Here is a 20,535-nt window from a genome sequence, read left to right as displayed (position 1 = left end):
GGACTCTCCCGGAGGCGCGCGGCGCGAGCCAGTGACAAACGATGGCGGGCAAGGAAGACCGCGGAGACGGGGACCCGGTATCAGTGGTGACCGTGCGGGTGCAGTACTTGGAGGACACCGACCCCTTCGCATGTGCCAACTTCCCGGAGCCGCGCCGGGCCCCCACCTGCAGCCTAGACGGGGCACTGCCCCTGGGTGCGCAGATACCCGCGCTGCACCGCCTGCTGGCGGCGCCGCTGAAGGTGAGGGGGTCCGGAGAAAGATTGGGGGCGATCAAAGGTTCATGGCGCCATGAAAGCGTTTGGGAGGTATCCCTCGGGGAGAGGCTGGAGCGGGTGCGCTTCTGCGGGAAAGTCTTGGACTGGGGACTTAAGGTCCACGCTGCCTCGCTTTCGCGGGACGCCTCTCAAGTTGAGGGAAGCTGAAGAAGGGAGATGGGAATTTGTGGTCTGCGCCACTCTGGCTGCCCCCTCGAAGTGAGGCCCACCTGGGGAGATGTTCGGGGTCCACTCGCTGCCTATCTGCCTGGGTAACCGATCTGGATAAGGTGACGGTAGATGTTTGCGTGGTAGCGGACTATAAAAGTTGGAGCTGGGGAAGCACCAGCTTCCACCTGCTTCAGGTGAGGTGGGGCGGGACCAAAAGGAGGGGCGGACCCGGGGCGGGCCACTGGGGCGGCCAAGGCCTCGAGCGGTTTCTGGAGGCTGGATTAGGTCCTGCCGGATGGAGTGTTGCCTCGGTAGGTGCGGGCCCCGCTTGGGAGTGCCAGTAGAAGAGAGACTTCTCGGGGTGAGGTGAGTCTCCGGGAAGCGGTCCGGCCCGGGACACGCCGAGAGCTGGTGGCTGCACTGGTGGAAAAGCCTTTTGAGTCACCGCCCCCACCATCCCGTACTCCCGCCGCAGCCCGCCCACTGCTAGAAGGGAGGGGGGGGCCGGGCTAATTTTAAACCGCCAGCCTGCCCTAGTTTGCCTGCGTCCCGGAGCCGACTCGTGCACAGTGCTGGGAGAGGCCCTTTTCCAGATGGTTGGCTCTACCTCCCCTCCGGCTCCCTGCGCTCAGCCCCCCGCAGGCAGCGCTTTCCGGCGCGCTGGGTTTCCGGACCAGGACTCTGGGAGGCGCACTACCACCCCCCAGGGTTCCCCGCCAGCCAGTACACACCGAGTGGTGAGGAAAAAGAGAGAGTTGGCGGGGGTGCCCTCCCCTGCTGCCAGCCTTAGCTGGGGGGCGAGTTACGCAAACTTGCCCCCTAGGCCCGGGGTCTCCCCTGGAATGTGCCCCGGGCGCCGGGCCCCCAGCCTGCATTCCTCGCTCTGCAGGCCAGCCCCGCCTCTGAGCGCGGGCGGGAGAGTTAGTGAGATTACTGGCGGGGGGAGTGGCGCGTGTCCGGGCAGAGCCCCGGCTTCAAGGCCACGGCTTGAAGGTTGTAGTACACTGCCCACTTTAGTGTTTTGATGCAACCCCTTTTGTCCTGCCCTGTTCAAAGGGGCAGTCTGAGGTGGGCCTGGAAAGAGCACGTCCATCCCGAGGCCACCTTCAATTCAGGTTGGGCGCTGGAGAGGGGTGTTGAACCGAGTCTAGGTTCCTGCCTTCAGGCTCCTGGAACTCCTGGTGCTGAAACAAGCCTGGTGCATTACAGAGAACATAGTATTCCTCCCACCCCCCACTCTAGGACAGGACTTAGCCCTAACAGCCCTCTTCCCAATTAGGGGCAGATTTGGGAGGTCAGCAACAGAAAAGAACAACCCCTCTTCTTCCCCTCATTTAGGGACCCATCTCCCTGCTGCACCGGGTGCTCTGTACTCCTTAGCTAAAGACTACAGAGCTCAGATGGAGAATGTGTTAAGTGTTAAGTACGCCCCAGCTCAGACATTCCTGGTCTCCCCACCTTTAGGATCTCCCACTTGGTGTACCTCAGGACTACCATATCCCCCACAGGCAGGATATGCTGGTGGGCACACTGAGTTACCACTGTGCCTGTAGCCAGGATTCCCTGGGGCTGGCAGCTGTGCTAGGAATGGTCAGATACACTGTGATGTGCTCATCCCAAATATAAACTGTGACCACAGCCCCAGAATAGAAGGCTGGAGGAAGAAGGGCTGAGAATAGGATAGGGGCAGGGACATCAGAGGGCTGAGAGAGGGGGAGCAGGGCTCCTCCTTGCAGGAAATGTCAACAGCTCGTCCCTCCCCTCCTCCTATAAGTGTTTGCCCCAGGGGCACAGACATGACTCAAGCCTGCCTACATAGCCCTATAGAGGGGAGAGGTGGCCCAGAAACCCAGGCATTCCCATCCCAGGCCTAGAGCAGAAATAAGAAGGAGGGGATCACCACTCAATACGTTATCCTCTGTACATCTGTCCAGTAGAGGAACAGGACACAGACAAGTGATGACATCTGCCCTCCCACTCTGGGCACTGACCTTCATCATCCCTGCAGACCCTGCTCCCTCCCTGGGAATTTAGGAAGGTCCAGCCTACTTTCACTCTGGAGCTCCACCCCACATACCCCATTGGGCTGGGCCTAGCCACTAGAGTTCCCCTGGGGGCTTCCTTTTTAAACCGTTTAGAGCTTTCAGATCTGAGAAGGCCTTGCTCATTTCCTCCTAGTCTAGGAGGAAGCTCCTTGCCACAGCCTCTGACTCATCTCCTGGCCTTGGGTGGGAGTGGGAGGGGTGAGGGGGGTGGGGAGGGTCCTGGCTGTGCCTTGGGCCATGCCTGGTGTCCCCAGGGGAATATTAGGAATATCTGTCTTCCCTCTGTGCACAAGCCTCTCCCAGCCCAGGGACCTGCCCCTGTCCAGGGGAGAACCTGACCCTCTGGCCCTGCATTTCATCTCTTTACCCAGAGCTCTGCTACATTTTGGTCTTCTGGGCAGTGCCTCAGGAGCCCCTGTCTGACACGTAAAGGGCCTGCCACGTGTGAGATAGCATTGACTTCTCCCTGGGCTCTGGGCACAGAGACCTGAGTCCTGCTCTGACCCTGATGCAAAGGCCCGAGGAGCCCCCTACTTCTAGCAGCAGGGATATCCCTAGAAATCCGTCTGTCACCAGTAACTGTTTCCCCAGCTGTGGCTAAAGATTAGAGGAGGACAGGGATGGCACTGTCCTGGGATGTTTCTTGACCTTGCACCCTCCCTACTCCAGCCTCAGTTTACCTCTCAGGAGCAGTTGTGGCAAGGGGGCTAAAGTGTGAACCTGATCTGCTGGGACAGGGACCAACTGGAGGGATCCCAGAGGAGGTTTAAGGGTAAGATGGGGTGCTCTGGTGATGAACTGAGCCCTTTATTTCCCTGATATGGAGGTCTTTTGGGGAGACTAGAAGTTTGGGATGTGGACATGAGTTATGGCCTTCTCCCAGCTTTCTCTGGGGCCACCATCCATGTCCAATTTACTGGTCATTCTGGGGTCAGGCTGGGATGCAGCCTGGTGAGGGACCGCAGGACCTAGATCCTTACAGATGTAGGCATTGTTACCTTGGCGTGTATGATGTGTATGTGTTCATTTGTGTTCCCTTGCTACAACTTGGAGGACCAGTTCAGGGTATTTGCTGAGTCCAGAAAGCTGAGGGGTGGTCTTCAGCCCTTGGCAACACTTCATGCTCCAGCCCTCCCCCCCCACCTCCCCTCCAGGGTTCCCTGGAGCACTTCCAAAGTCCATCCACCCAAGATGTAGGTCAGTTAGCCCTGGTTCCATTCCTGGTTGTGCAGCCTGGGGCATATTCACTGAGTTTCTGAGCCTTGGTTTCCTCACCTGTGAAAGGATTGTCAGGAGAGGGGCACCTGGCTGGCTCAGTTGGTAGAGCATTTGACTCTTGATCTCAGGGTTGTGGGTTTGAGCCCCAATTTGGGCGCAGAGATTGCTTACGTAAATAAAACTTAAAAAAAAAAAAGGGAATAGCAGGAGAATCAGACAACTAGGCAACCTGGTATGTGACACAGGGGAGGCATAACTATTATGGGTTTCGCTCCTCAAGGTCCATCCATGGTGTCTCATCCAGGAAGTCATGGTCTAGTTGGAAACCCAAGATAACAGTAGAAGGAGGGTGTCATGTTTAAAGTTTATATATTTGTTTGTTTGTTTGTTTAAGTAACCTCTACACCCAACGTGGAGCTTGAACTCACGACCCCAAGATCAAGAGTTGCATGCTCTCCAAATGAGCCAGCCAGGTGTCTCAAGGGTATAGGGTTTAGAGGACAGCAAAAGAAAAAAAAAGCAGTTAGCAAAATTATTTCCTAAAACGGGAGTCCTTCAGCATATAATTCTGCCCTCTTCTCCATCTTCTTTCCCTGCCCCTGGTGTGTTCATTCTCTCCTGATTTGCAGTTATGAAAAATATTGGGGAGTAGACACCATGGTCCCCTAAGTTTGGCCCTGCATTTAAAGCCATATGTAATGAGTTGGTTTAGGCTGTCAGAAGAGCCTGAGCCCAGAGAACCAAGAGAAAAGTGGGCTGGATGCTGAAGGGAGGGGCTGAGCCTGGGAAGAATGGAGAGGACTGTACTCCAAAACGGACACAGAGAAGCGTGCAAGACAAGAACCAGGAGGGAGTCAAGGATGTGGGCCTACACGGGCCCTGTGCTGACCCTCAGCACTGTCAGCAGGCTTATTCTGGCCTGGCCCAGCCCCAGGGTGTGAGAAACAAGCCCCAGAGGTTTGGCTCTCAGAAGGGTGACCCGAGCAAGGGGCCAGGGGTGTGAGGGACAAACACCACCCAGCTGGCAGGAAGTCTCTGTTCTTTGCTACCTTAGCCCACCCTCCCCCATCTCCACCCAGGACAGGCAGCTGGGTTGGGGGGTACCATCCTGGAGGCTTTGGGCTGACTGTTACCTCAGGACTCCTCTAGGGAGGCCACTGCTGCCACCATGGAGGGAAAGAGGTTAAACCTGCTTATCTGAGGAGGCTGGATGATGGAGCACTTGGCCTGCAGGACCTTACCCCAAATACATGCAGGCCTTCTGGAAGGAGAGGGCCGTTCTCTGCTCACTTGGGATTAGAGCACACAAGCGTGCTTGCAGGAGGGGAAGAGAGCCTGCTGGAGCCGAGCTTTCTGGGGATGTGCTTCTTGAACCTGTGCTCCAGCAGAGCATATATGTATACCACAGACCATGAACCTGGGTGTGGAAGTACATACCAGGTTTAATCTGATCACCCCTCCAGTGTTCAGCTTTACAGCACTCCACTCCTCTCCTTGCTTAACACTCATGACCCTTGTACTTCTACATGTATTTGTGGCCTTTTTCTGAGGCGAGCCTGCCTGCCTCCCCAGCCGGGCTGGAAGGCAGGAAAAGCAGAAGCAGTATCTTCTTCCCCACTATGTCTTCAGCACCTAAAACCAGCCTGATGCATGAATGTTTGAATGAGTGAGCTAGTCTATGTATGTGTGATCTGGGGGATCCCTGAAGGAATGTGTTGCTCTGGGGCTAGGGCAGTGTGTGTGGAGATGTTTCTCTAGGGTCCCAGAATCCTCTAGTCCAAGGTGGAAGGAGATGCAGCTGTGCCTGGATGCGGGTGGGGTAGGCAGGCTGCTGAGTCATCATGTGGGAAGAGGGATCAGGAGGAATGTGGGGCTGCCCTCAGCTGAGCTGGCCCAAGACGGAGTACCCCAGCTCTGAGGCCTTGCCTCCGCATCTCAGGCCTGTTCCTGTTAGGCCCTGGAGAAGATGACTCTGCTCCCAGGGAGGGGAGAGAGGCCAGGCCCGCCCAAGGCGCCCAAGGGAGGGCAGGCAGCCAGGCAGGAAGTGGGACAGAGAACAGGCTGGAGTGTTTGTCCTGTGTCCCATGTCCCAGGCGAGACAGGGTGGGGGAGGGGGGCAGGAGGAGAGGGGGTGTCACCCAAGGGCCTCAAGGCTGAACTGCCAGGAAGGAGGTGGGTCAGGCTCTCAGGCATGAGCAGGGGTGCAAAGCAGAAACAGGGGTAGGGGCAGGAGCTGGACTCCCTTCCCCCCCCCAGGGGACCAAATGCAGCTGGAAGCCCTTGGACTGGGCCCAGGGCAGGGCAGGGCTGGCAGAACAGCAGGACGAATGATGGGATTGACTTCCCCAGTAAGAGGGAAGCCGGAAAACACCCTGCTTCTCCAGAGGTGGGCTCTCCCTGGGCCATGGTACGTCAAGGAGCAGGCCCACTCAATTCAAGGGGACTTTGTTGAGCCCTGCATACTGGCTCTGTGCTACGGGGGAGGTGTCTCGAAGAGGCACAGTGCCGCCCTCAGACTCTGGAGTCACTCCACTAGGGCCTCTCTACAGGTACTTCTTAAGAGGCCAGTGTGACGCCTGGTGATGGTGGACGGGAGCCAGGCTGGAGGCGTGGTGGGGATACATGGGAAGCAGACAAGTGGATAGAACGTGTGCCTTGTACAATGCAGGTTTCAGGGACCCAGTGCAGACTGATGGAGTCAGACCCTAAAACCTGGTTTTCAACCTGGAGGCCTCTGAGGCCCAGCTCACTCAGGGCAGGGCAAAGACCCTTAGGCCTAGAGGGACTGACAGCCTATGGATTACCCAAAGGTCCTCACGGTCTCAATTCAGGGAGACAGCACACACACACACACACACACACCCCTCCCAGCTGGGTTCACACGCACACACACACACACCCCCCTCCCAGCTGGGTTTGCACCAGCATTCGTTAACACGTTCTCCCTGGGCTTGACTGCTTTGTGGATGCAGCTTATCACCCCCAGGGCTGTGAACTTCCTCAAAAGCAGGAGCTCCTGCCCATCTTTATTCCCCTTCCTTATTCATGTTCATTAGCTCAACAGTGTTTAGTGAGCACTTACTGTGAGCCAAAAGCTGTGCTAGGCTCTGCAGATACAGCATGGGGCAAGACAGACATGGTGCCTGAACCCAGAGAACTTATGGTTATTGGGGAAGAAGAGTAGTGTATGGGACATTATCACGCTGTGTGGAAGGCCTCACAAATGGGAGCTACACACATGGGGTGGAATGGGTCGCGTAGCATTGGCTAGAGGAGTCCAGGAGAGCATTCCAAAAAACCATTACCTGATCTGAAACCTACAGAATGGGTAGGTGTTAGCTGGAAGACATAGCACGTACAAAGGGCAAGAAAGCCTGGCCCCTGGAGTGCGTGGGCACTGCACATAGTAGGCCTGGGAGAGACGGCTGCCGACGGAATGCGTCGCGGCAGCGCACACCCCGTGGTATGCCACTCTGCCAGCTCTCTGAGTGGGAGGTGGGAGGGCATGGGGTCTCCGTACATACCCCTGCCACCTCTTTCCCCCAGCTGGAGGACTGTGCCCTGCAAGTGTCTCCCTCCGGATACTACCTGGACCCTGAGCTGTCTCTGGAAGAGCAGCGGGAGATGCTGGAGGGCTTCTATGAAGAGATCAGGTCAGAGCTGATGGGACCAGGAAGGCAAGGCTGGCCCCCACCCTTGCTTCCACCAGGGGCTGGCTCAGGTGTCAGCAGGCAAGACACCTGATCTCTAGCCTAGGCTGTGGGTTACCTCCTGCCACCCCAGGGGACTGTGCCAGGGGAATCCCAAGGCCTGGCCAGTGTTACCTGATGCCCGGGATGTGTGTGTGGTGTGGATGGGGGGCTCTTGCACATACCCTGAGATACCTATGTTTGCACAAACCCTCTTGTTGGGGAGGAAGGAGTTGGGCCAGTGTTGGCATGTGGGGTGGTCTTTAGCTGCCCTGGTGTGGGGGCAGGGACTCTGAGGAATGACCTGGAAACTGCTGACTAGGCTGCTTGATTCCAGCAAAGGGCGGAAGCCTACACTCATCCTGCGTACTCAACTCTCTGTGAGGGTCAATGCCATCTTGGGTAAGTGTATGAGGGCATTGGAGTCCAGGAATCCCCCTCCCCACCCGTGCTGGCTCAGTTTCTTTCAGGCCTGTGCTGGACAGTGAACAAGGCACATGGGAGACAGGATGCGTGGCCCTCCCCATTCCTATCCTGACCTCTCTTCCCAGGGCCAGGGCTGATGCTGCAGCTAAACCGCGATGGGGGTTGCCCAGAGTCAGGGAGTGGAGGAGGAGGTTGGGGGTTCAAGAGTGCTAGAATATTCTTTGGTGGGGGATTGTGTCCCAGTAGAGGAGGGTGTCTGTGCCCCCTTGAGCTCTCCGTGCCCACCTACCCCTTGCAGAAAAGTTGTATGGCTCCAGTGGCCCTGAGCTGCGCCGCTCTCTCTTCTCACTAAAGCAGATCTTCCAGGTGAGGCCCAGAAGTGGGCTGGGGGTGGGCGTCCAGCCTGAGCCCTGCTTACAGTCCCCCGTGGTGTCCCCAGGAGGACAAGGACCTGGTGCCCGAATTTGTGCACTCAGAGGGGCTGAGTTGCCTGATCCGTGTGGGTGCTGCTGCTGACCACAACTACCAGAGCTACATCCTCCGAGGTCAGCCCCATCCCTCCCCCATGACCCCTGCCTTCAGCGACCCCTTTCTGACCTCTTCTTGTCCCTGTGTCCCCAGCACTAGGCCAGCTGATGCTGTTTGTGGATGGGATGCTGGGGGTGGTGGCCCACAGTGAGACTCTGCAGTGGCTGTACACACTGTGCGCCAGTGTGGTAAGTGGGCCTCCGCACAGCCATGCACCCTTCCCCACTGCCTCGCACTGACCTCTGTCGGCTCTTCTTCACAGTGGGCTGGAATGAGTGAGACAGGCTCCTCTAAGCCTAGGAGGCCCTCCAACACCTGGGCCCGGGGCCAGGGCCTTTCTGCCTAGACTCTCCTCTCTGGGTCCAGCCCCAGGAGCCCTTACCCCTCCCCAGCAGGAGCTAGCACAAGTCTGGCCCAAGCCCCACTCATATGTGGTGACCCCTCCCCCAGTCCCGCCTGGTGGTGAAAACGGCCCTGAAGCTGCTGCTGGTGTTTGTGGAATACTCTGAGCACAACGCACCGCTGTTTATCCGCGCAGTCAACTTTGTGGCCAGCTCCACAGGTGAGAGACTGTCCCTTCCTCCCCCACCATTCAGAGCCCTCTCTCCTACCTGTCCCTGCATGATCGGTCCCCTTTCTGTGTGTCAGGCTCTCTTCCTTGGGCCAATCTGGTGTCCATCCTAGAGGAGAAGAATGGCGCTGACCCTGAGTTGTTGGTGTACACAGTCACCCTCATCAACAAGGTGGGGGTGCCCTGAGAAGGGGGGAGAACCAGCTGCCAATTCTGGGCCCCTAAGGCTCCTAACCCCAGTCAGCCTTGGCCTCGCCCTCCCATCCCCACCCTCTAGACACTGGCAGCACTTCCGGACCAGGACTCCTTCTATGATGTGACAGATGCGCTGGAGCAGCAGGGCATGGAGGCTCTGGTCCAGCGCCACTTGGGCACCTCGGGCACTGATTTCGATCTGCGCACACAGCTTGTGCTCTATGAGGTAGGCTGGGCCATCTGGGCGGGACTGGAAGGGAGGGAAGAGGCGCAGTTCCCCAGCACCCCACCCTACCTGTGCGAGTCTCAGCGGCTTAGATCTGGGTACACCTCCACTAGAATGCCCTGCGGTTGGAGGATGGAGACATTGAGGAAGCCGCTGCAGGTGGGCGGCGGGAACGCAGAAAGCCCTCTTCGGAGGAGGGCAAGAGGAGCCGCCGGTCTCTAGAAGGCGGGGGCTGCCCTCTTCGCTCCTCCGAGCCTGGGTAAGAACTTGCCTTTGCACAAGAGGAGGGGTGGATCCGCCTGCAGTGGCCTTGTCCGTTAACAGGCCCCGCCTCCAGCCCTGCAGGCCCTGCCTCTAGCCGCACAGGCCCCGCCTCGCCGACAGGCCCCGCCTCAAGCCCCGCGGACCCCGCCTCAACGGTAATCTCCACCTACTCCGCTGGCCCGGCCCTGTCGACCGGCCTGGCTCCCAGCCCCATGAGCCCAGCTTCTGGCCTCTGTACCTCGGTGAACCTCTTTCCTGCCATCTCCGTGGGGCCCTCGGCCGACAGCTCCAGCGAGAGGAGCATCTACAAGTAAGTAGGGAGATAGAGGCTGCCCCTAGAGTCCTCTCTCCAGCTGTCCCTCCACTCTGAGCCCCTCCACAGGCCCTCCGCCTCCTCTGCCCAAACTCCTCTGCCCAAACGCGTGCTTTCTCTTTCTTTCCAGACTTCACCAAACTGCTCCTGTTTGGTAAGTGACTGCTGGGGGGTGGGGTTCTGCTCTGACTGGACCTCTTCCTCCTGCTGCTTGTCTTCATCTCTTTCTGGCATTCTGCCTGTCCTTGCCCCTTTGTCATCTATTCCCTTGCCCCCCTTCTTTGTTTCTCTGCCCCTATCTCTTGACTCTCTTGTTCTGCTCCGTCTTTGTCTCCTACTGCACCCTGTCCTGCTTCATGTCCGTCTCTCCCCTCCATTTCCAGTTTCCTCACGTCCTGCCTCCTCCACGCCTCCCCTTCCCACTGGGGCTGGGAAGGAACCCCTGGTACTACTGCCCAGCTCTGTGTGGGTACGAGCTGCTGGGCTTTGGAGTGGAGCGGGCACCACAATTACCATCTCTTCCTCTCATCCCCCCCCACCCAGGGCCCCAGAGAGCCCACCTGTCCCTCAGTCCCCTACTGAGCAGGCCAGGCTGGAGTAAGTACAGAGGCCAGCCTGCCAGGCTCGCCATGTGCTCAGGGCTTCAGCAATGCTTCCCCCCAGCGGGGGTTCCATGTGCCTCATGCAGCCAGAGCTGGGGGACTCTCAGGCCCTTCCTCTCCCAGACATACGCCTCCTCTGTTATCCAAGGGGAAGGGAAGCAGCTCATTGGGGTCATAGTGGTCCCTGTGCTTCAACAGTGACACCTTAACAGCTTCAACCAAAAATGAGGACACAGACTCCCAACCTGGGGCCCAGTCTCCCAGGAATAGGGCGGGGGGGGTGGTATCCAGGGTGCTATATGGTGTGGGGGTAGAGGAGCAACCTAGGACTGAGGGAAGGGCAGGGACTGAGGGCCAACAGAAGCTGGAGGGGCTGAAAAAAAGACACTGGATCACATTCATTATTTTAACATAAACTGAGTGCCTGTTGTGGTAGCTCAGTCAGTAAAGCATGAAACTCTTAAGCTAAAGCCTGTTGTTTACCGGGCCCTTTTCTAGGCATGGGTCATAGCTCTCAGAAGCTGCCAGACATGGGACAGCCTGGTGTACCCACTGGGACAGCTGTCCCCTTCCCCTGCTTTGAGGGTCCTTGTCTAGAATCAAGACAATGAACATGAACAGCAGCAAGGTTGCAAGTTAGATGTTAAGCAGAACTTCTCTCCATATGTTGAACTGGGGATGCTGGGTTGGCATTGACCCTCCCCAGATATGGAGGATTGAACAGGGGCTGGCCTTGGGGGGTAAGTCCTGGGTCTGCTCAGCGCATGGACTGCTCCCTGTGTGTCTGTGTGTGCCTGCAGTTTGGGGCAGTGCCCAGGGCACAGCAAGGCATGTACACCACCCTGGGCTGGGGTGTGTCAGACACCCTCACTGATGAGCGCTTCCCTCCAGAGCCCGGTTCCTGGAGAATGTGGCAGCAGCAGAAACAGAGAAGCAGGCTGCACTGGCCCAGGGCCGGGCAGAGACATTGGCTGGGGCCATGCCTGATGAGGCCGATGGACACCCAGGTGAGTAGGTGGGTGGGCAGAATCCACTCATGTTGCCCTTTTGCTCCACAGAGGGCATGATGCTGACAGCCGCTTCTCTTCTAGATACCCGGGAACTATGTGGCTCCCCAGAACCAGGCCCTGCACCCAGAACCCCTGAGAGCCCTGCCCCCCGAGGTCTGCTCCGGGCCCAACGGCGCCTTGAGCCAGAGCCCAAGGCGCCACTGGCCCCACCAAGCCCCAAGGCTGAGCCCATTCAGGAGTTTCCTGTCCGTGTACCCAAGCTCTGCATTGGAGACCTGGACTTCTCAGACCTGGGGGAGGACGAAGACGAGGACATGCTGAATGTGGAGGCTGTGGAGGCTGTGAAAGGGGTCCCACCCCCACCACCCCCACTGCCTGTGCTCTCTGGAGGTCCCCTGCCTCCTCCGCCCCCACCTCCCCCACCCATCAAAGGCTCACTCCCACCACCTCCACCTCCAGCCGCCCCCCTTCCTCCCTCAGCACCTGATGGTCTAGCCCTCCCCACCAAGAGGAAGACAGTAAAACTCTTCTGGCGGGAGCTAAAGCTGGCTGGGGGCCATGGAGGCTCTGGGAGCCATTTTGGGCCTTGCCCCACCCTATGGGCCTCACTGGAACCTGTAGCGGTGGACACAGCCCGGCTGGAACACCTGTTTGAGTCCCGTGCCAAGGACGTGCTGCCTTCCAAGGTAAATCCACCCTCGTCTGCAGGGTAACCCCAGTGGAGGCAGGAGGCAGTCAGACCTTAAGGGTCTGAACTGCCACCCATTTCCCACATGGGGGAACCGAGGCAAAGAAAGGCACCGAGTCTTGTCTGAGGTCTCTCAACAAGGTATCAGCAAAGCCCTAACTAGAATCTCAGCTCATCCCAAAGCCTTACACATCCCACCGCAGGTTGTGGGGTGACCGCACCATCTGGCCATTTCAAAGGGGGCTTTAAGAGTGCCGTCTTATATTGTTTCCCCAGCTAGTTCCTTTCCCAATCTCATACCACTCTTCTCCCCAACTTTAAAGAAAGCCGGTGAGGGCCGCCGGACAATGACCACAGTGCTGGACCCCAAGCGCAGCAACGCCATCAACATTGGCCTAACCACCCTGCCACCTGTGCATGTCATTAAGGCTGCCCTGCTCAACTTTGATGAGTTTGCTGTCACCAAAGATGGCATTGAGGTGGGGATACCAGCTAGGGGTATTGGAGGGAGGTGGAAGGTCTGGCCCTCTCCTTTGGTCAGTGGGCACGGGCTTGGTATTTCTACAGAGCACTCCCCAGACCCTGGGGATCCCCCAGATGACCTAGGGATGAGTCCAAACCAACTCCTGAAGCCTCAGGCCAGGACTGAGGGGACTATGTGGGGTGGTGGCTGCATCCTCAGAAACTGCTGACTATGATGCCCACGGAGGAGGAGCGGCAGAAGATCGAGGAGGCCCAGCTGGCCAATCCTGACGTACCCCTGGGCCCAGCTGAGAATTTCCTGATGACCCTTGCCTCCACTGGGGGCCTGGCCGCCCGCCTACAACTCTGGGCCTTCAAGCTGGACTATGACAGCATGGAGCGGGTACTTGGATTATGGGGGGGGCGGGGCAGGAACGGGGGCAGGTGAGCACAAGGACCAGGTAGTTTGAGAGTCCCTCATCTCCCACTCCAGGAAATCGCAGAACCACTATTTGACCTGAAAGTGGGCATGGAACAGCTGGTACAAAATGCCACCTTCCGCTGCATCCTGGCCACTCTCCTGGCTGTGGGCAACTTCCTCAACGGTTCCCAGGTGAGTAGGAGCGCACAAGGGCTGGCGGCCAGGGCTCTGGAGCCAGCCAGGCCCAGGCTCAGATGGGGTCCTTTCAGAGCAGCGGCTTCGAGCTGAGCTACCTGGAGAAGGTGTCAGAGGTGAAGGACACGGTGCGCCGGCAGTCACTGCTGCACCATCTCTGCTCCTTGGTGCTCCAGACCCGGCCTGATTCCTCGGACCTCTACTCCGAAATCCCTGCCCTGACGCGCTGTGCCAAGGTTAGCGCCAGCCAGAGGCTTGGCTAAGACCAGCCACGGCAATGAGGGAGCGCTGCTTCCTGGGGCTGGCTCTCCCTCCCTGTCTGGGCTATTGTGCCAGAGTGTGCCCAGCTAGGTGTCTGCGTGGGCTGTGTCCTTGGCCAGAAACACTCTTTCCTCTGCTGGCCTGGCTACACACACCTACTGTCTTTGGGTCTCCATTTAGCCACCACTTCCCCCAAGAAAGCTTCCCTGTTCCCCATTGTCTCCGGCATTAGACTGTGAGCTTTTGGAGGGCAGGAGGCAGGTCTTGGCTAGCTGGGTCCCTAGGGCCCAAGCTGGCTGGCCTGGCAGAGGCAGCTCAGGTGGTGCCCTTCTGTGGGGGGATAGCATGCATACCCCCTGCTTTTCCAGGTGGACTTTGAGCAGCTGACTGAGAACCTGGGGCAGTTGGAGCGTCGGAGCCGGGCAGCTGAGGAGAGCCTACGGAGCTTGGCCAAGCATGAGCTGGCCCCAGCCCTGCGTGCCCGCCTCACCCACTTCTTGGCCCAGTGTGGCCGCCGTGTAGCCATGCTGCGGGTGGTGCACCGCCGTGTCTGCAACAGGTGGGCACACGGGCCAGAGAGGCAGGAGCGCCACCACCATCGCTCAGACCCCACGCAGGACTCACCATCCCTCCCTACCCCGGCCTGCTTAGGTTCCACGCCTTCCTGTTGTACCTGGGGTACACGGCCCCGGCGGCCCGCGAGGTGCGCATCATGCAGTTCTGCCACACGCTGCGCGAGTTTGCACTGGAGTACCGCACTTGCCGGGAACGGGTGCTGCAGCAGCAGCAGAAGCGTGCCACGTACCGTGAGCGCAACAAGACCCGGGGCCGCATGATCACAGAGGTGGGCACCCTTCCTGGTTTGGACTGCCACCCCCTGTGGCTTCCTTCCCCCGCTCCCAGCTCATCCTTCTGTCCTCTGCAGACAGAGAAGTTCTCAGGTGTGGCTGGGGAAGCCCCCAGCAACCCATCTGTCCCAGTGGCTGTGGGCAGTGGGCCAGGGCGGGGTGATGCCGACAGTCACGCCAGCATGAAGAGTCTGCTGACCAGCAAGCCAGAGGACACGACACATGGCCGCCGCAGCAGAGGTGGGACCTGGGGCCACTGGGAACAATGGGCTTTGGGGTCACCTTGACCTGACTTCCCCATCTGGTCTCCCTTAGGCATGGCCCAGAGTGGCTCCCCAGTCATGCCGACAGCAATGGGATCCTCCACTGCACCCCCAGAAGAACCCCCAGGCTCCAATTTACCCAGTGACACTTCAGATGAGATCATGGACCTGCTGGTGCAATCAGTGACGAAGAGCAGTCCTCGTGCCTTAGCTGCTCGGGAACGCAAGCGTTCCCGGGGCAACCGCAAGTCTTGTGAGTGCTCCCCAAATTCCCACTACCCGCCTTAATCCCATCAACCCCCTTCCAACCCTGCTCTGTCCCTGCAGTGAGACGGACACTGAAGAGCGGGCTCGGAGAGGACCTGGTGCAGGCACTGGGACTGAGCAAGGGGACTGGCCTGGAGGTATAAGGCGCCGCCTCCAGGACACCTACCTGTCGGGGCCCCAGTCTGCAGTACAAGAGACCAGAGAGTGAGGAGGGATCAGCAGAATTTGGGCCTCTTCTCAACCCCAGGGCCACTGTGTGCCCAGGGGACAGTGCCTTGAGCAGTATTAGCTGTGCGTGCCTGTGTGCGTGCGTGCGTGTTTGTGCGTGTGTGTGTGTGTGTACACGTACTTGTATGAGCTCCCTGAATACGTGGAGTATAATAAAGTTTTCCTAGCCAACCCAAGAGCATTTTCCTTCCTTCGAGGTACCCACCACACTTGGTCTGTAGCAGGAGGCTAATACTGGCTCCAGTACAGCAGGACTGGCTCTCCCTGCCTCGCCCTTCATTATCACCCGCACAGCCGTTAGCCACATTCTGAGCCATTTATTCAACAATCCTATACCTTAGACTGCTTTTGGGCCCTGGACTAGGCAGGCCCTCCCTGCTCCTGGCATGGGGACCATGCAGCCTGTGACCCAAACGTCAGGGGCTATAACCGCTTCATCTGCCGCCGCTCCTGTCGGCGCTGCCGTTTCTCATTGTGCTCTGGTGCTGGGGTGCCACCGTCGGCTGTGAACCAAGGGCCCAGCACATTCACCCAGAGGAGGTAAAGGGCCCGGCCCGGAGCCTAGGACAAAAAAGGTAACTTGAAGCCAGGTGCAGGAAATGAAAGAAGAGAAGGGTTAAATGCTCTAGCCCCTTCTTGGGAGCCCTACAGTCCACGCACCAGAAGCCAGAAGGACCAGATGTAGAGGGAGAAGCAGCTGAGCACCTGCACGATGGCTGTCAGTAGGATCACATCCTTAAGGTGCCTGTGGATAGAAGGGAGGCTGCAAGGGCCAAAAATAGTAGATGGGCCCCAGTTCATCTCCCTTCTACCCTCTTTAAGTTGCGGGCAGTTGTGGGTCTTGGGCTATCTGGGCCCCAACACCCCAGCCCCAGGGCCGCTCACCTGGGCTGGCAGCGGGGGACACTCACTCTGCCATGCCCTGCTCCATGTTGAGGTCCATTCCACCATCCATCAGGGCCCCATCCTCAGAAAAGGCTGCCCGTGCCATCGAGCTCATAGAGTGGTAGCTGGCCCCATATACTGCCAGACTAAAGGCCAGGGCCATCTGCAGAATAAGAATGGTATCAAAGGCCAGCCAGTAATCCTATATGCTTATCCACTTCCCAGGATAGGGGACACTTACCCAGGCCCAAAATGAGGCAGATGAGTAGAAGAACACCAAGGTCACAAGACAGTAAATGGCCTGTAAACAGATACATGATCAGGCTGGGATCAAAAGCTACCCTAAATCACGGGCCTTCCTCGACTCTGACCAGGAGTTAGGCCAGCTGGTGGAAAGAGACAGGCTGTTTCTCATAGGGTTCGTGGGAGAAAGGGGTCTGTTCCCTGAGTACCTGAGTCCCCAGACTCTCCTCCGACGTGTCAGCCCAGGAAAGAAGGCCCTGTGTATCTGGGATGGGAAGGATGGGCTCAAGTCCATCTGAGACTCAAACGCTCCTTTCATTTTTGGTTGTTTTTTGTTTTGACTACTCAGCACTTTTTGGGGGCCAGGATCCATTCTCTTTTTTTTTTTTTTAATTTTTAGGAATTTTTTTAAAAGATTTTATTTATTTGACAGAGACACAGCGAGAGAGGGAACAGAAGCAGGGGGAGTGGGAGAGGGAGAAGCACGCTTCCCGCGGTGCAGGGAAGGACCCTGGGATCATGACCCGAGCCAAAGGCAAACGCTTAACAACTGAGCCACCCAGGTGCCCCTCATTTCTTTTTAATTGTAGTTTTCTTCTGGAAAACTACACATGACTGTCACATACCACCAGGCCCACCCACACCCACCCCCACCAGAGCTGACTGTGGGATCTCGGGTGGGCACAGAAGCAAGGAGGTAGGTACTTACATTGGCCCCCAGTATGATCCGCAGATAGAACTTCAGAGTCTCTCTGTTCTCTTCAAATATCTGCTTCTTCCCTCTCGTGCCCACTTTGCCCTTCGGCTGCAGAGGGATGGTAAGGTGCTGTCAGAGCCCTCCTCAGCCAGGGTCCTCCTTACCCTCCCCCAAGTCTGGTCAGGTACAGAATTACACCTGCACCTAAGCCAGATCCCCACGTGCTCAAATCAAGCACAATCCTTGGGATGCCCACCCCTCCTCCCGTCCATCCTGCTTAGGGCTGACACCATCTGTGCAACACCCCTACCGATGATCGCCTCCTGCTCACCCTGGAACAATCCAACACTAGGCTGGTATCTCCTGGCTCCCCTGGTAAGGTCCAGCTTTGGGATGACTACCCCTTCAAGGGTGACTCCTGAGTGGCGCTGAATGGTGCGCGCCTCCGGCCTCTGCTGGAGTAGTCCAGATCTCGGCTGACGCCCACCCCTTTCAGGCCCCTAAGGTCTCCGACCAGGTCTGATACAGTCTGGTACTGACGCCCACTCCCCTCCCGCACCACTTCTGGTATGGCGGCGCGCCGCTCCATTCCCCCGCGGAGCTCTAGTAGGGTCTGGCCACTGCATGGCGCCCCCCTCTGGCGGACCGCTTCCTTTGATGTCCTTCCTCTGTTTTCAGTCTCCCGGCCCCGGGAATCCTCTACCGTTGCGAACCCCGCCCTACCCGCCCTCCTTACCGCCATGGCGCGACGCAAACACCCAGCGAGAAAAACAAGGGAGAGCGACCGAAACCGCGGTCAGTAGGTACCACATCGGCAGCACAGGCACTTCCGGTGCAGACCCAAATCGTCACAACTGTGACGGAAGTGGGGGGGTCCACTTCCCTCCCAAGGCCCTCCCCCCCAGTCGGTAGGACTACACTTCCCAGAAGGCCTTACACGGGGGCGGAGGCGGCGGGGATGCGATGGCGGAGTCGCTGCCCCTGGAGGTGAGAGGAGGCCGCCCTCAGGCCTGGCTTGGGACAGGCTCCGCCCTCGGGGTCCCGGGCTGGGGGGAGGGGCTGTTAGACAGCTCGCCAGGCTCCGCCCGCCTGGCGGAAACGACCTGCCCGAGAGATCCCAGGACCTGCAGGCTATGGGTAACGGCCCTGCCTTTGGGCCACCCTGTACCCTTAGCTTGGGGGAACCGTCCTCTCCTTCCCCGTCGGCCCCAGGAGATGGCTGCCCTGTCACCTCAGCAAGGACAGGGTCTCTGCCTATTCCCTTCTCTAGCGATGGCCGCCCCTCCCCCTCAGTTCTGGAAGATGACTGTTCCATCCCCTCGTCCCCGAATGGTAACCGATCTTATCCTCCTTGGCCCCTTGAGATGATCACTCCATTCCCTCTGCCCCGAAAGACGGCTGCCCCCTTCCCCTGGCGGTGGGAGACAGATTGCCCCTCCCATCAACTCCGGCCACAGTCGCTGGATTACTTCACCCAGGACAGGCCTGCTTCCCACTCCCTCGGTCCCTAGTGATGGCTCTCCCTACCTCCTTCACCCCATGGGATGTTTGCTCCTTTTCCTTAGCCTGGAACAAGACCACTCTCCTTCCACTGGCCGGAGAGAGAGAGAACAGATTTTGTTCCCAGTGGCCTCTTGGGATGGCCTCTCTGTCCCTTTTGCCTTGAGAGTTGGCAGCTCCCTCCCGTTGCCCACGGGAGACAAGACACCCTTTCCTCATTGGCCCTGGAAGGTGCTCCTTCCCCTTAGCAAGAATAGGGCAGCTCCCACCCCCTTTAGCCCCCTACCATGCATCCTTTATCTCCTAGGCCCCAGAGGATGTCTACTACATAAATCCCAGGAATGACCAGTCATATCTCAGTTGTAGCCCCTTAGGATGGGGTTCATGGAGGGTGACTCCATCCTTACCATTGCCTCCTCTTCGACCTAGAAAAGCCACCCCCTTCTCAGCTCAAAGAATCATGCTCCCTCTCCTCAGTGAGGACAGGTTTATTGCCCTCTCCCGTTGCTTTTTGGGTTGGTTGCCGAGCCCCAGAATACAGGATGGCCACTGTCTTAACTTGGCTCAGACAGGCTTCCCTGCCTCCCACAGGGTGGGGGCTTAGTCAGTTCCAATCCCATCAGTGTTCTCTTCCCCCTGTCTAGCTTTCCGGCCCTGAAGGCAGCTCTCCCCAGGCCTCTCAGTAATGATCTGTTTTATCTTCCCCACTCCTTCCCTGAGCAAACCTTTGGTGAAAATTGAGGTAGAGGGCTTTGATGAAAATAGAGATAGAGCACTGTCCATCTTTAATTCAAACCAGTAAGTATTGGCTGAGTACCTTTTGTGTGCTAGGGATCAAAGAAAGGAAGAAGAGGTTAGAATGGGCTGGTGAGGTCAAGGTTAAGAAAGGGCATTCCTGAAAAAGGCCTACATAGGCAAAAGGTAATAGACATGGTATGGTTGTAGGACAGTGGGAAGACTGAACTGGGGAAGCTCTGGGATCAGGGGTCCGGTCAGGCATAGGGCCTGGCAGGATCTTGCTTAGGGTCTTGCTGATCCAAGAGAAGAGATTTTGTCCTGCGGGTACTGGGGTACCCTGAAGGTTTTCATCAGGGATGTGCTAAGACTAAAAGCTGTTTTTTAAGGAAACTAACCTTGTCACAGTGTGCAAAATGACTAGCAAGGCTGAGCCTGGAGGCAAGGAGGTCAGGTGGGAGATTGTAGAAAGAATCCAGGTCTGGAGTGATAAGGGTCTGGGCTACTGAGGTGCTAAAATTTCAAAGGTAGAAATATTAGTAACAGCAATCCAGCAACCATTTATGGAACATCTACTAGGTATCAAGCACACCGTAACTATTATATATAGTATGGAAACTGAAGCTCAGAGAGGTCAGTTACCCTGCCTGAGGTCACATAGGTCACACAGCTTGGAAGTAGTAGAGCTGGGATCTGCATGAGTCTTAGTTACCCTGGCCTAAGCCTGTGCCGTACACCTGTATCTGACAGCAAGGGACAGAAGAGCACGAAGAGTACAAAGTATTATCAGGATCTTCAGGTGAGATGCACTATTGGCATTGAAGCTCAGGTGCTGGAAAGTTGGGAGGAAGGGATGCTTTGGACTGAGAATATGAATTTTGGTTGAGACGAAGGTGATAGTAAGACATTTAGATAATGGATCCTGTGGACGATTGGCAACACCAGACTAGCACATGAATGATGAGACAATATGCGGATACTGAATTGTTGCTTATTGCTGTAGAGGTAACTGTTGAAGCCATGCAAATGAATTTACTATCCTAGGAAGTAAACAGATTGAAAGACCCAAGTCGGAGCCATGGGAGCCACAGAAGAATCCAGAAACGGGGCAGTTGGAGTTGGAGAGTGGAGCCCTAGAAAACACAGTGTTACAAGAGTCCCAGAGAGAAGATTTCAGAAGAAAAGAATAGTTAATATTAGATCATTCTTGGCCTCACCAGTGACTCCCTCCCCAGTCCTCTATAGGGCCTCCAACCTCATGACCCCCAGACTCCTAGAGCATAGGTGGAGCGAGGGCCTGAGCACCTGGGCTGGGTCCTGCTGGGAT

At 57.5% G+C, this 20,535-nt stretch overlaps 2 protein-coding genes across 3 annotated transcripts; one reads left to right on the top strand and one right to left on the bottom strand.

Annotated features, from left to right (window-relative positions):
* Positions 1-41: 41 nt before the first annotated feature.
* Positions 42-15,308, top strand: FHOD1 (formin homology 2 domain containing 1). 2 transcript variants are annotated; one of them, XM_044922093.1, is made up of 24 exons: positions 42-242; positions 7,238-7,344; positions 7,718-7,782; positions 8,105-8,172; positions 8,246-8,351; positions 8,428-8,522; positions 8,785-8,896; positions 8,983-9,077; positions 9,183-9,326; positions 9,440-9,585; positions 9,685-9,900; positions 10,034-10,057; positions 10,447-10,500; positions 11,397-11,512; positions 11,597-12,201; positions 12,527-12,682; positions 12,886-13,068; positions 13,159-13,278; positions 13,356-13,517; positions 13,911-14,101; positions 14,194-14,386; positions 14,468-14,630; positions 14,706-14,906; positions 14,981-15,308. In XM_044922093.1, the coding sequence occupies exons 1-24, from the start codon at positions 42-44 to the stop codon at positions 15,061-15,063; spliced, it is 3,606 nt and encodes a 1,201-aa protein (XP_044778028.1). In that variant the 3' UTR covers positions 15,064-15,308. The 2 variants fall into 2 exon arrangements, with proteins under 2 accessions (XP_044778028.1, XP_044778029.1); XM_044922094.1 differs by lacking the exons at positions 10,034-10,057; positions 10,447-10,500.
* A 142-nt stretch (positions 15,309-15,450) lies between these two features.
* Positions 15,451-17,825, bottom strand: TMEM208 (transmembrane protein 208). Its single transcript, XM_021703762.1, has 6 exons — positions 17,710-17,825; positions 16,986-17,081; positions 16,275-16,334; positions 16,060-16,196; positions 15,809-15,893; positions 15,451-15,709 (listed from the first exon to the last, which is right to left on the bottom strand). Exons 1-6 carry the CDS (start codon positions 17,713-17,715, stop codon positions 15,572-15,574), a joined length of 522 nt encoding a protein of 173 aa, XP_021559437.1. The 5' UTR covers positions 17,716-17,825; the 3' UTR covers positions 15,451-15,571.
* Between the last annotated feature and the right edge of the window lie 2,710 nt (positions 17,826-20,535).

The sequence above is a fragment of the Neomonachus schauinslandi genome, chromosome 16 (assembly GCF_002201575.2).
Source record: "Neomonachus schauinslandi chromosome 16, ASM220157v2, whole genome shotgun sequence".
Classification (NCBI taxonomy): domain Eukaryota; kingdom Metazoa; phylum Chordata; class Mammalia; order Carnivora; family Phocidae; genus Neomonachus; species Neomonachus schauinslandi.
This window is presented reverse-complemented; position numbering and strand designations above follow the sequence as displayed.

Coding starts and splice junctions, on each gene's coding strand:
- FHOD1 (XM_044922093.1), top strand. CDS start 42: ATGGCGGGCAAGGAAGACCGCGGAGACGGGGACCCGGTATCAGTGGTG. Junction 8,523..8,784: donor ACACACTGTGCGCCAGTGTG/GTAAGTGGGCCT, acceptor CCCCTCCCCCAG/TCCCGCCTGGTGGTGAAAAC. Junction 12,683..12,885: donor TCACCAAAGATGGCATTGAG/GTGGGGATACCA, acceptor CTGCATCCTCAG/AAACTGCTGACTATGATGCC.
- TMEM208 (XM_021703762.1), bottom strand. Junction 16,197..16,274: donor CTGCCTCATTTTGGGCCTGG/GTAAGTGTCCCC, acceptor CTTATTCTGCAG/ATGGCCCTGGCCTTTAGTCT. Junction 15,710..15,808: donor TCTGGTCCTTCTGGCTTCTG/GTGCGTGGACTG, acceptor TTTTTGTCCTAG/GCTCCGGGCCGGGCCCTTTA.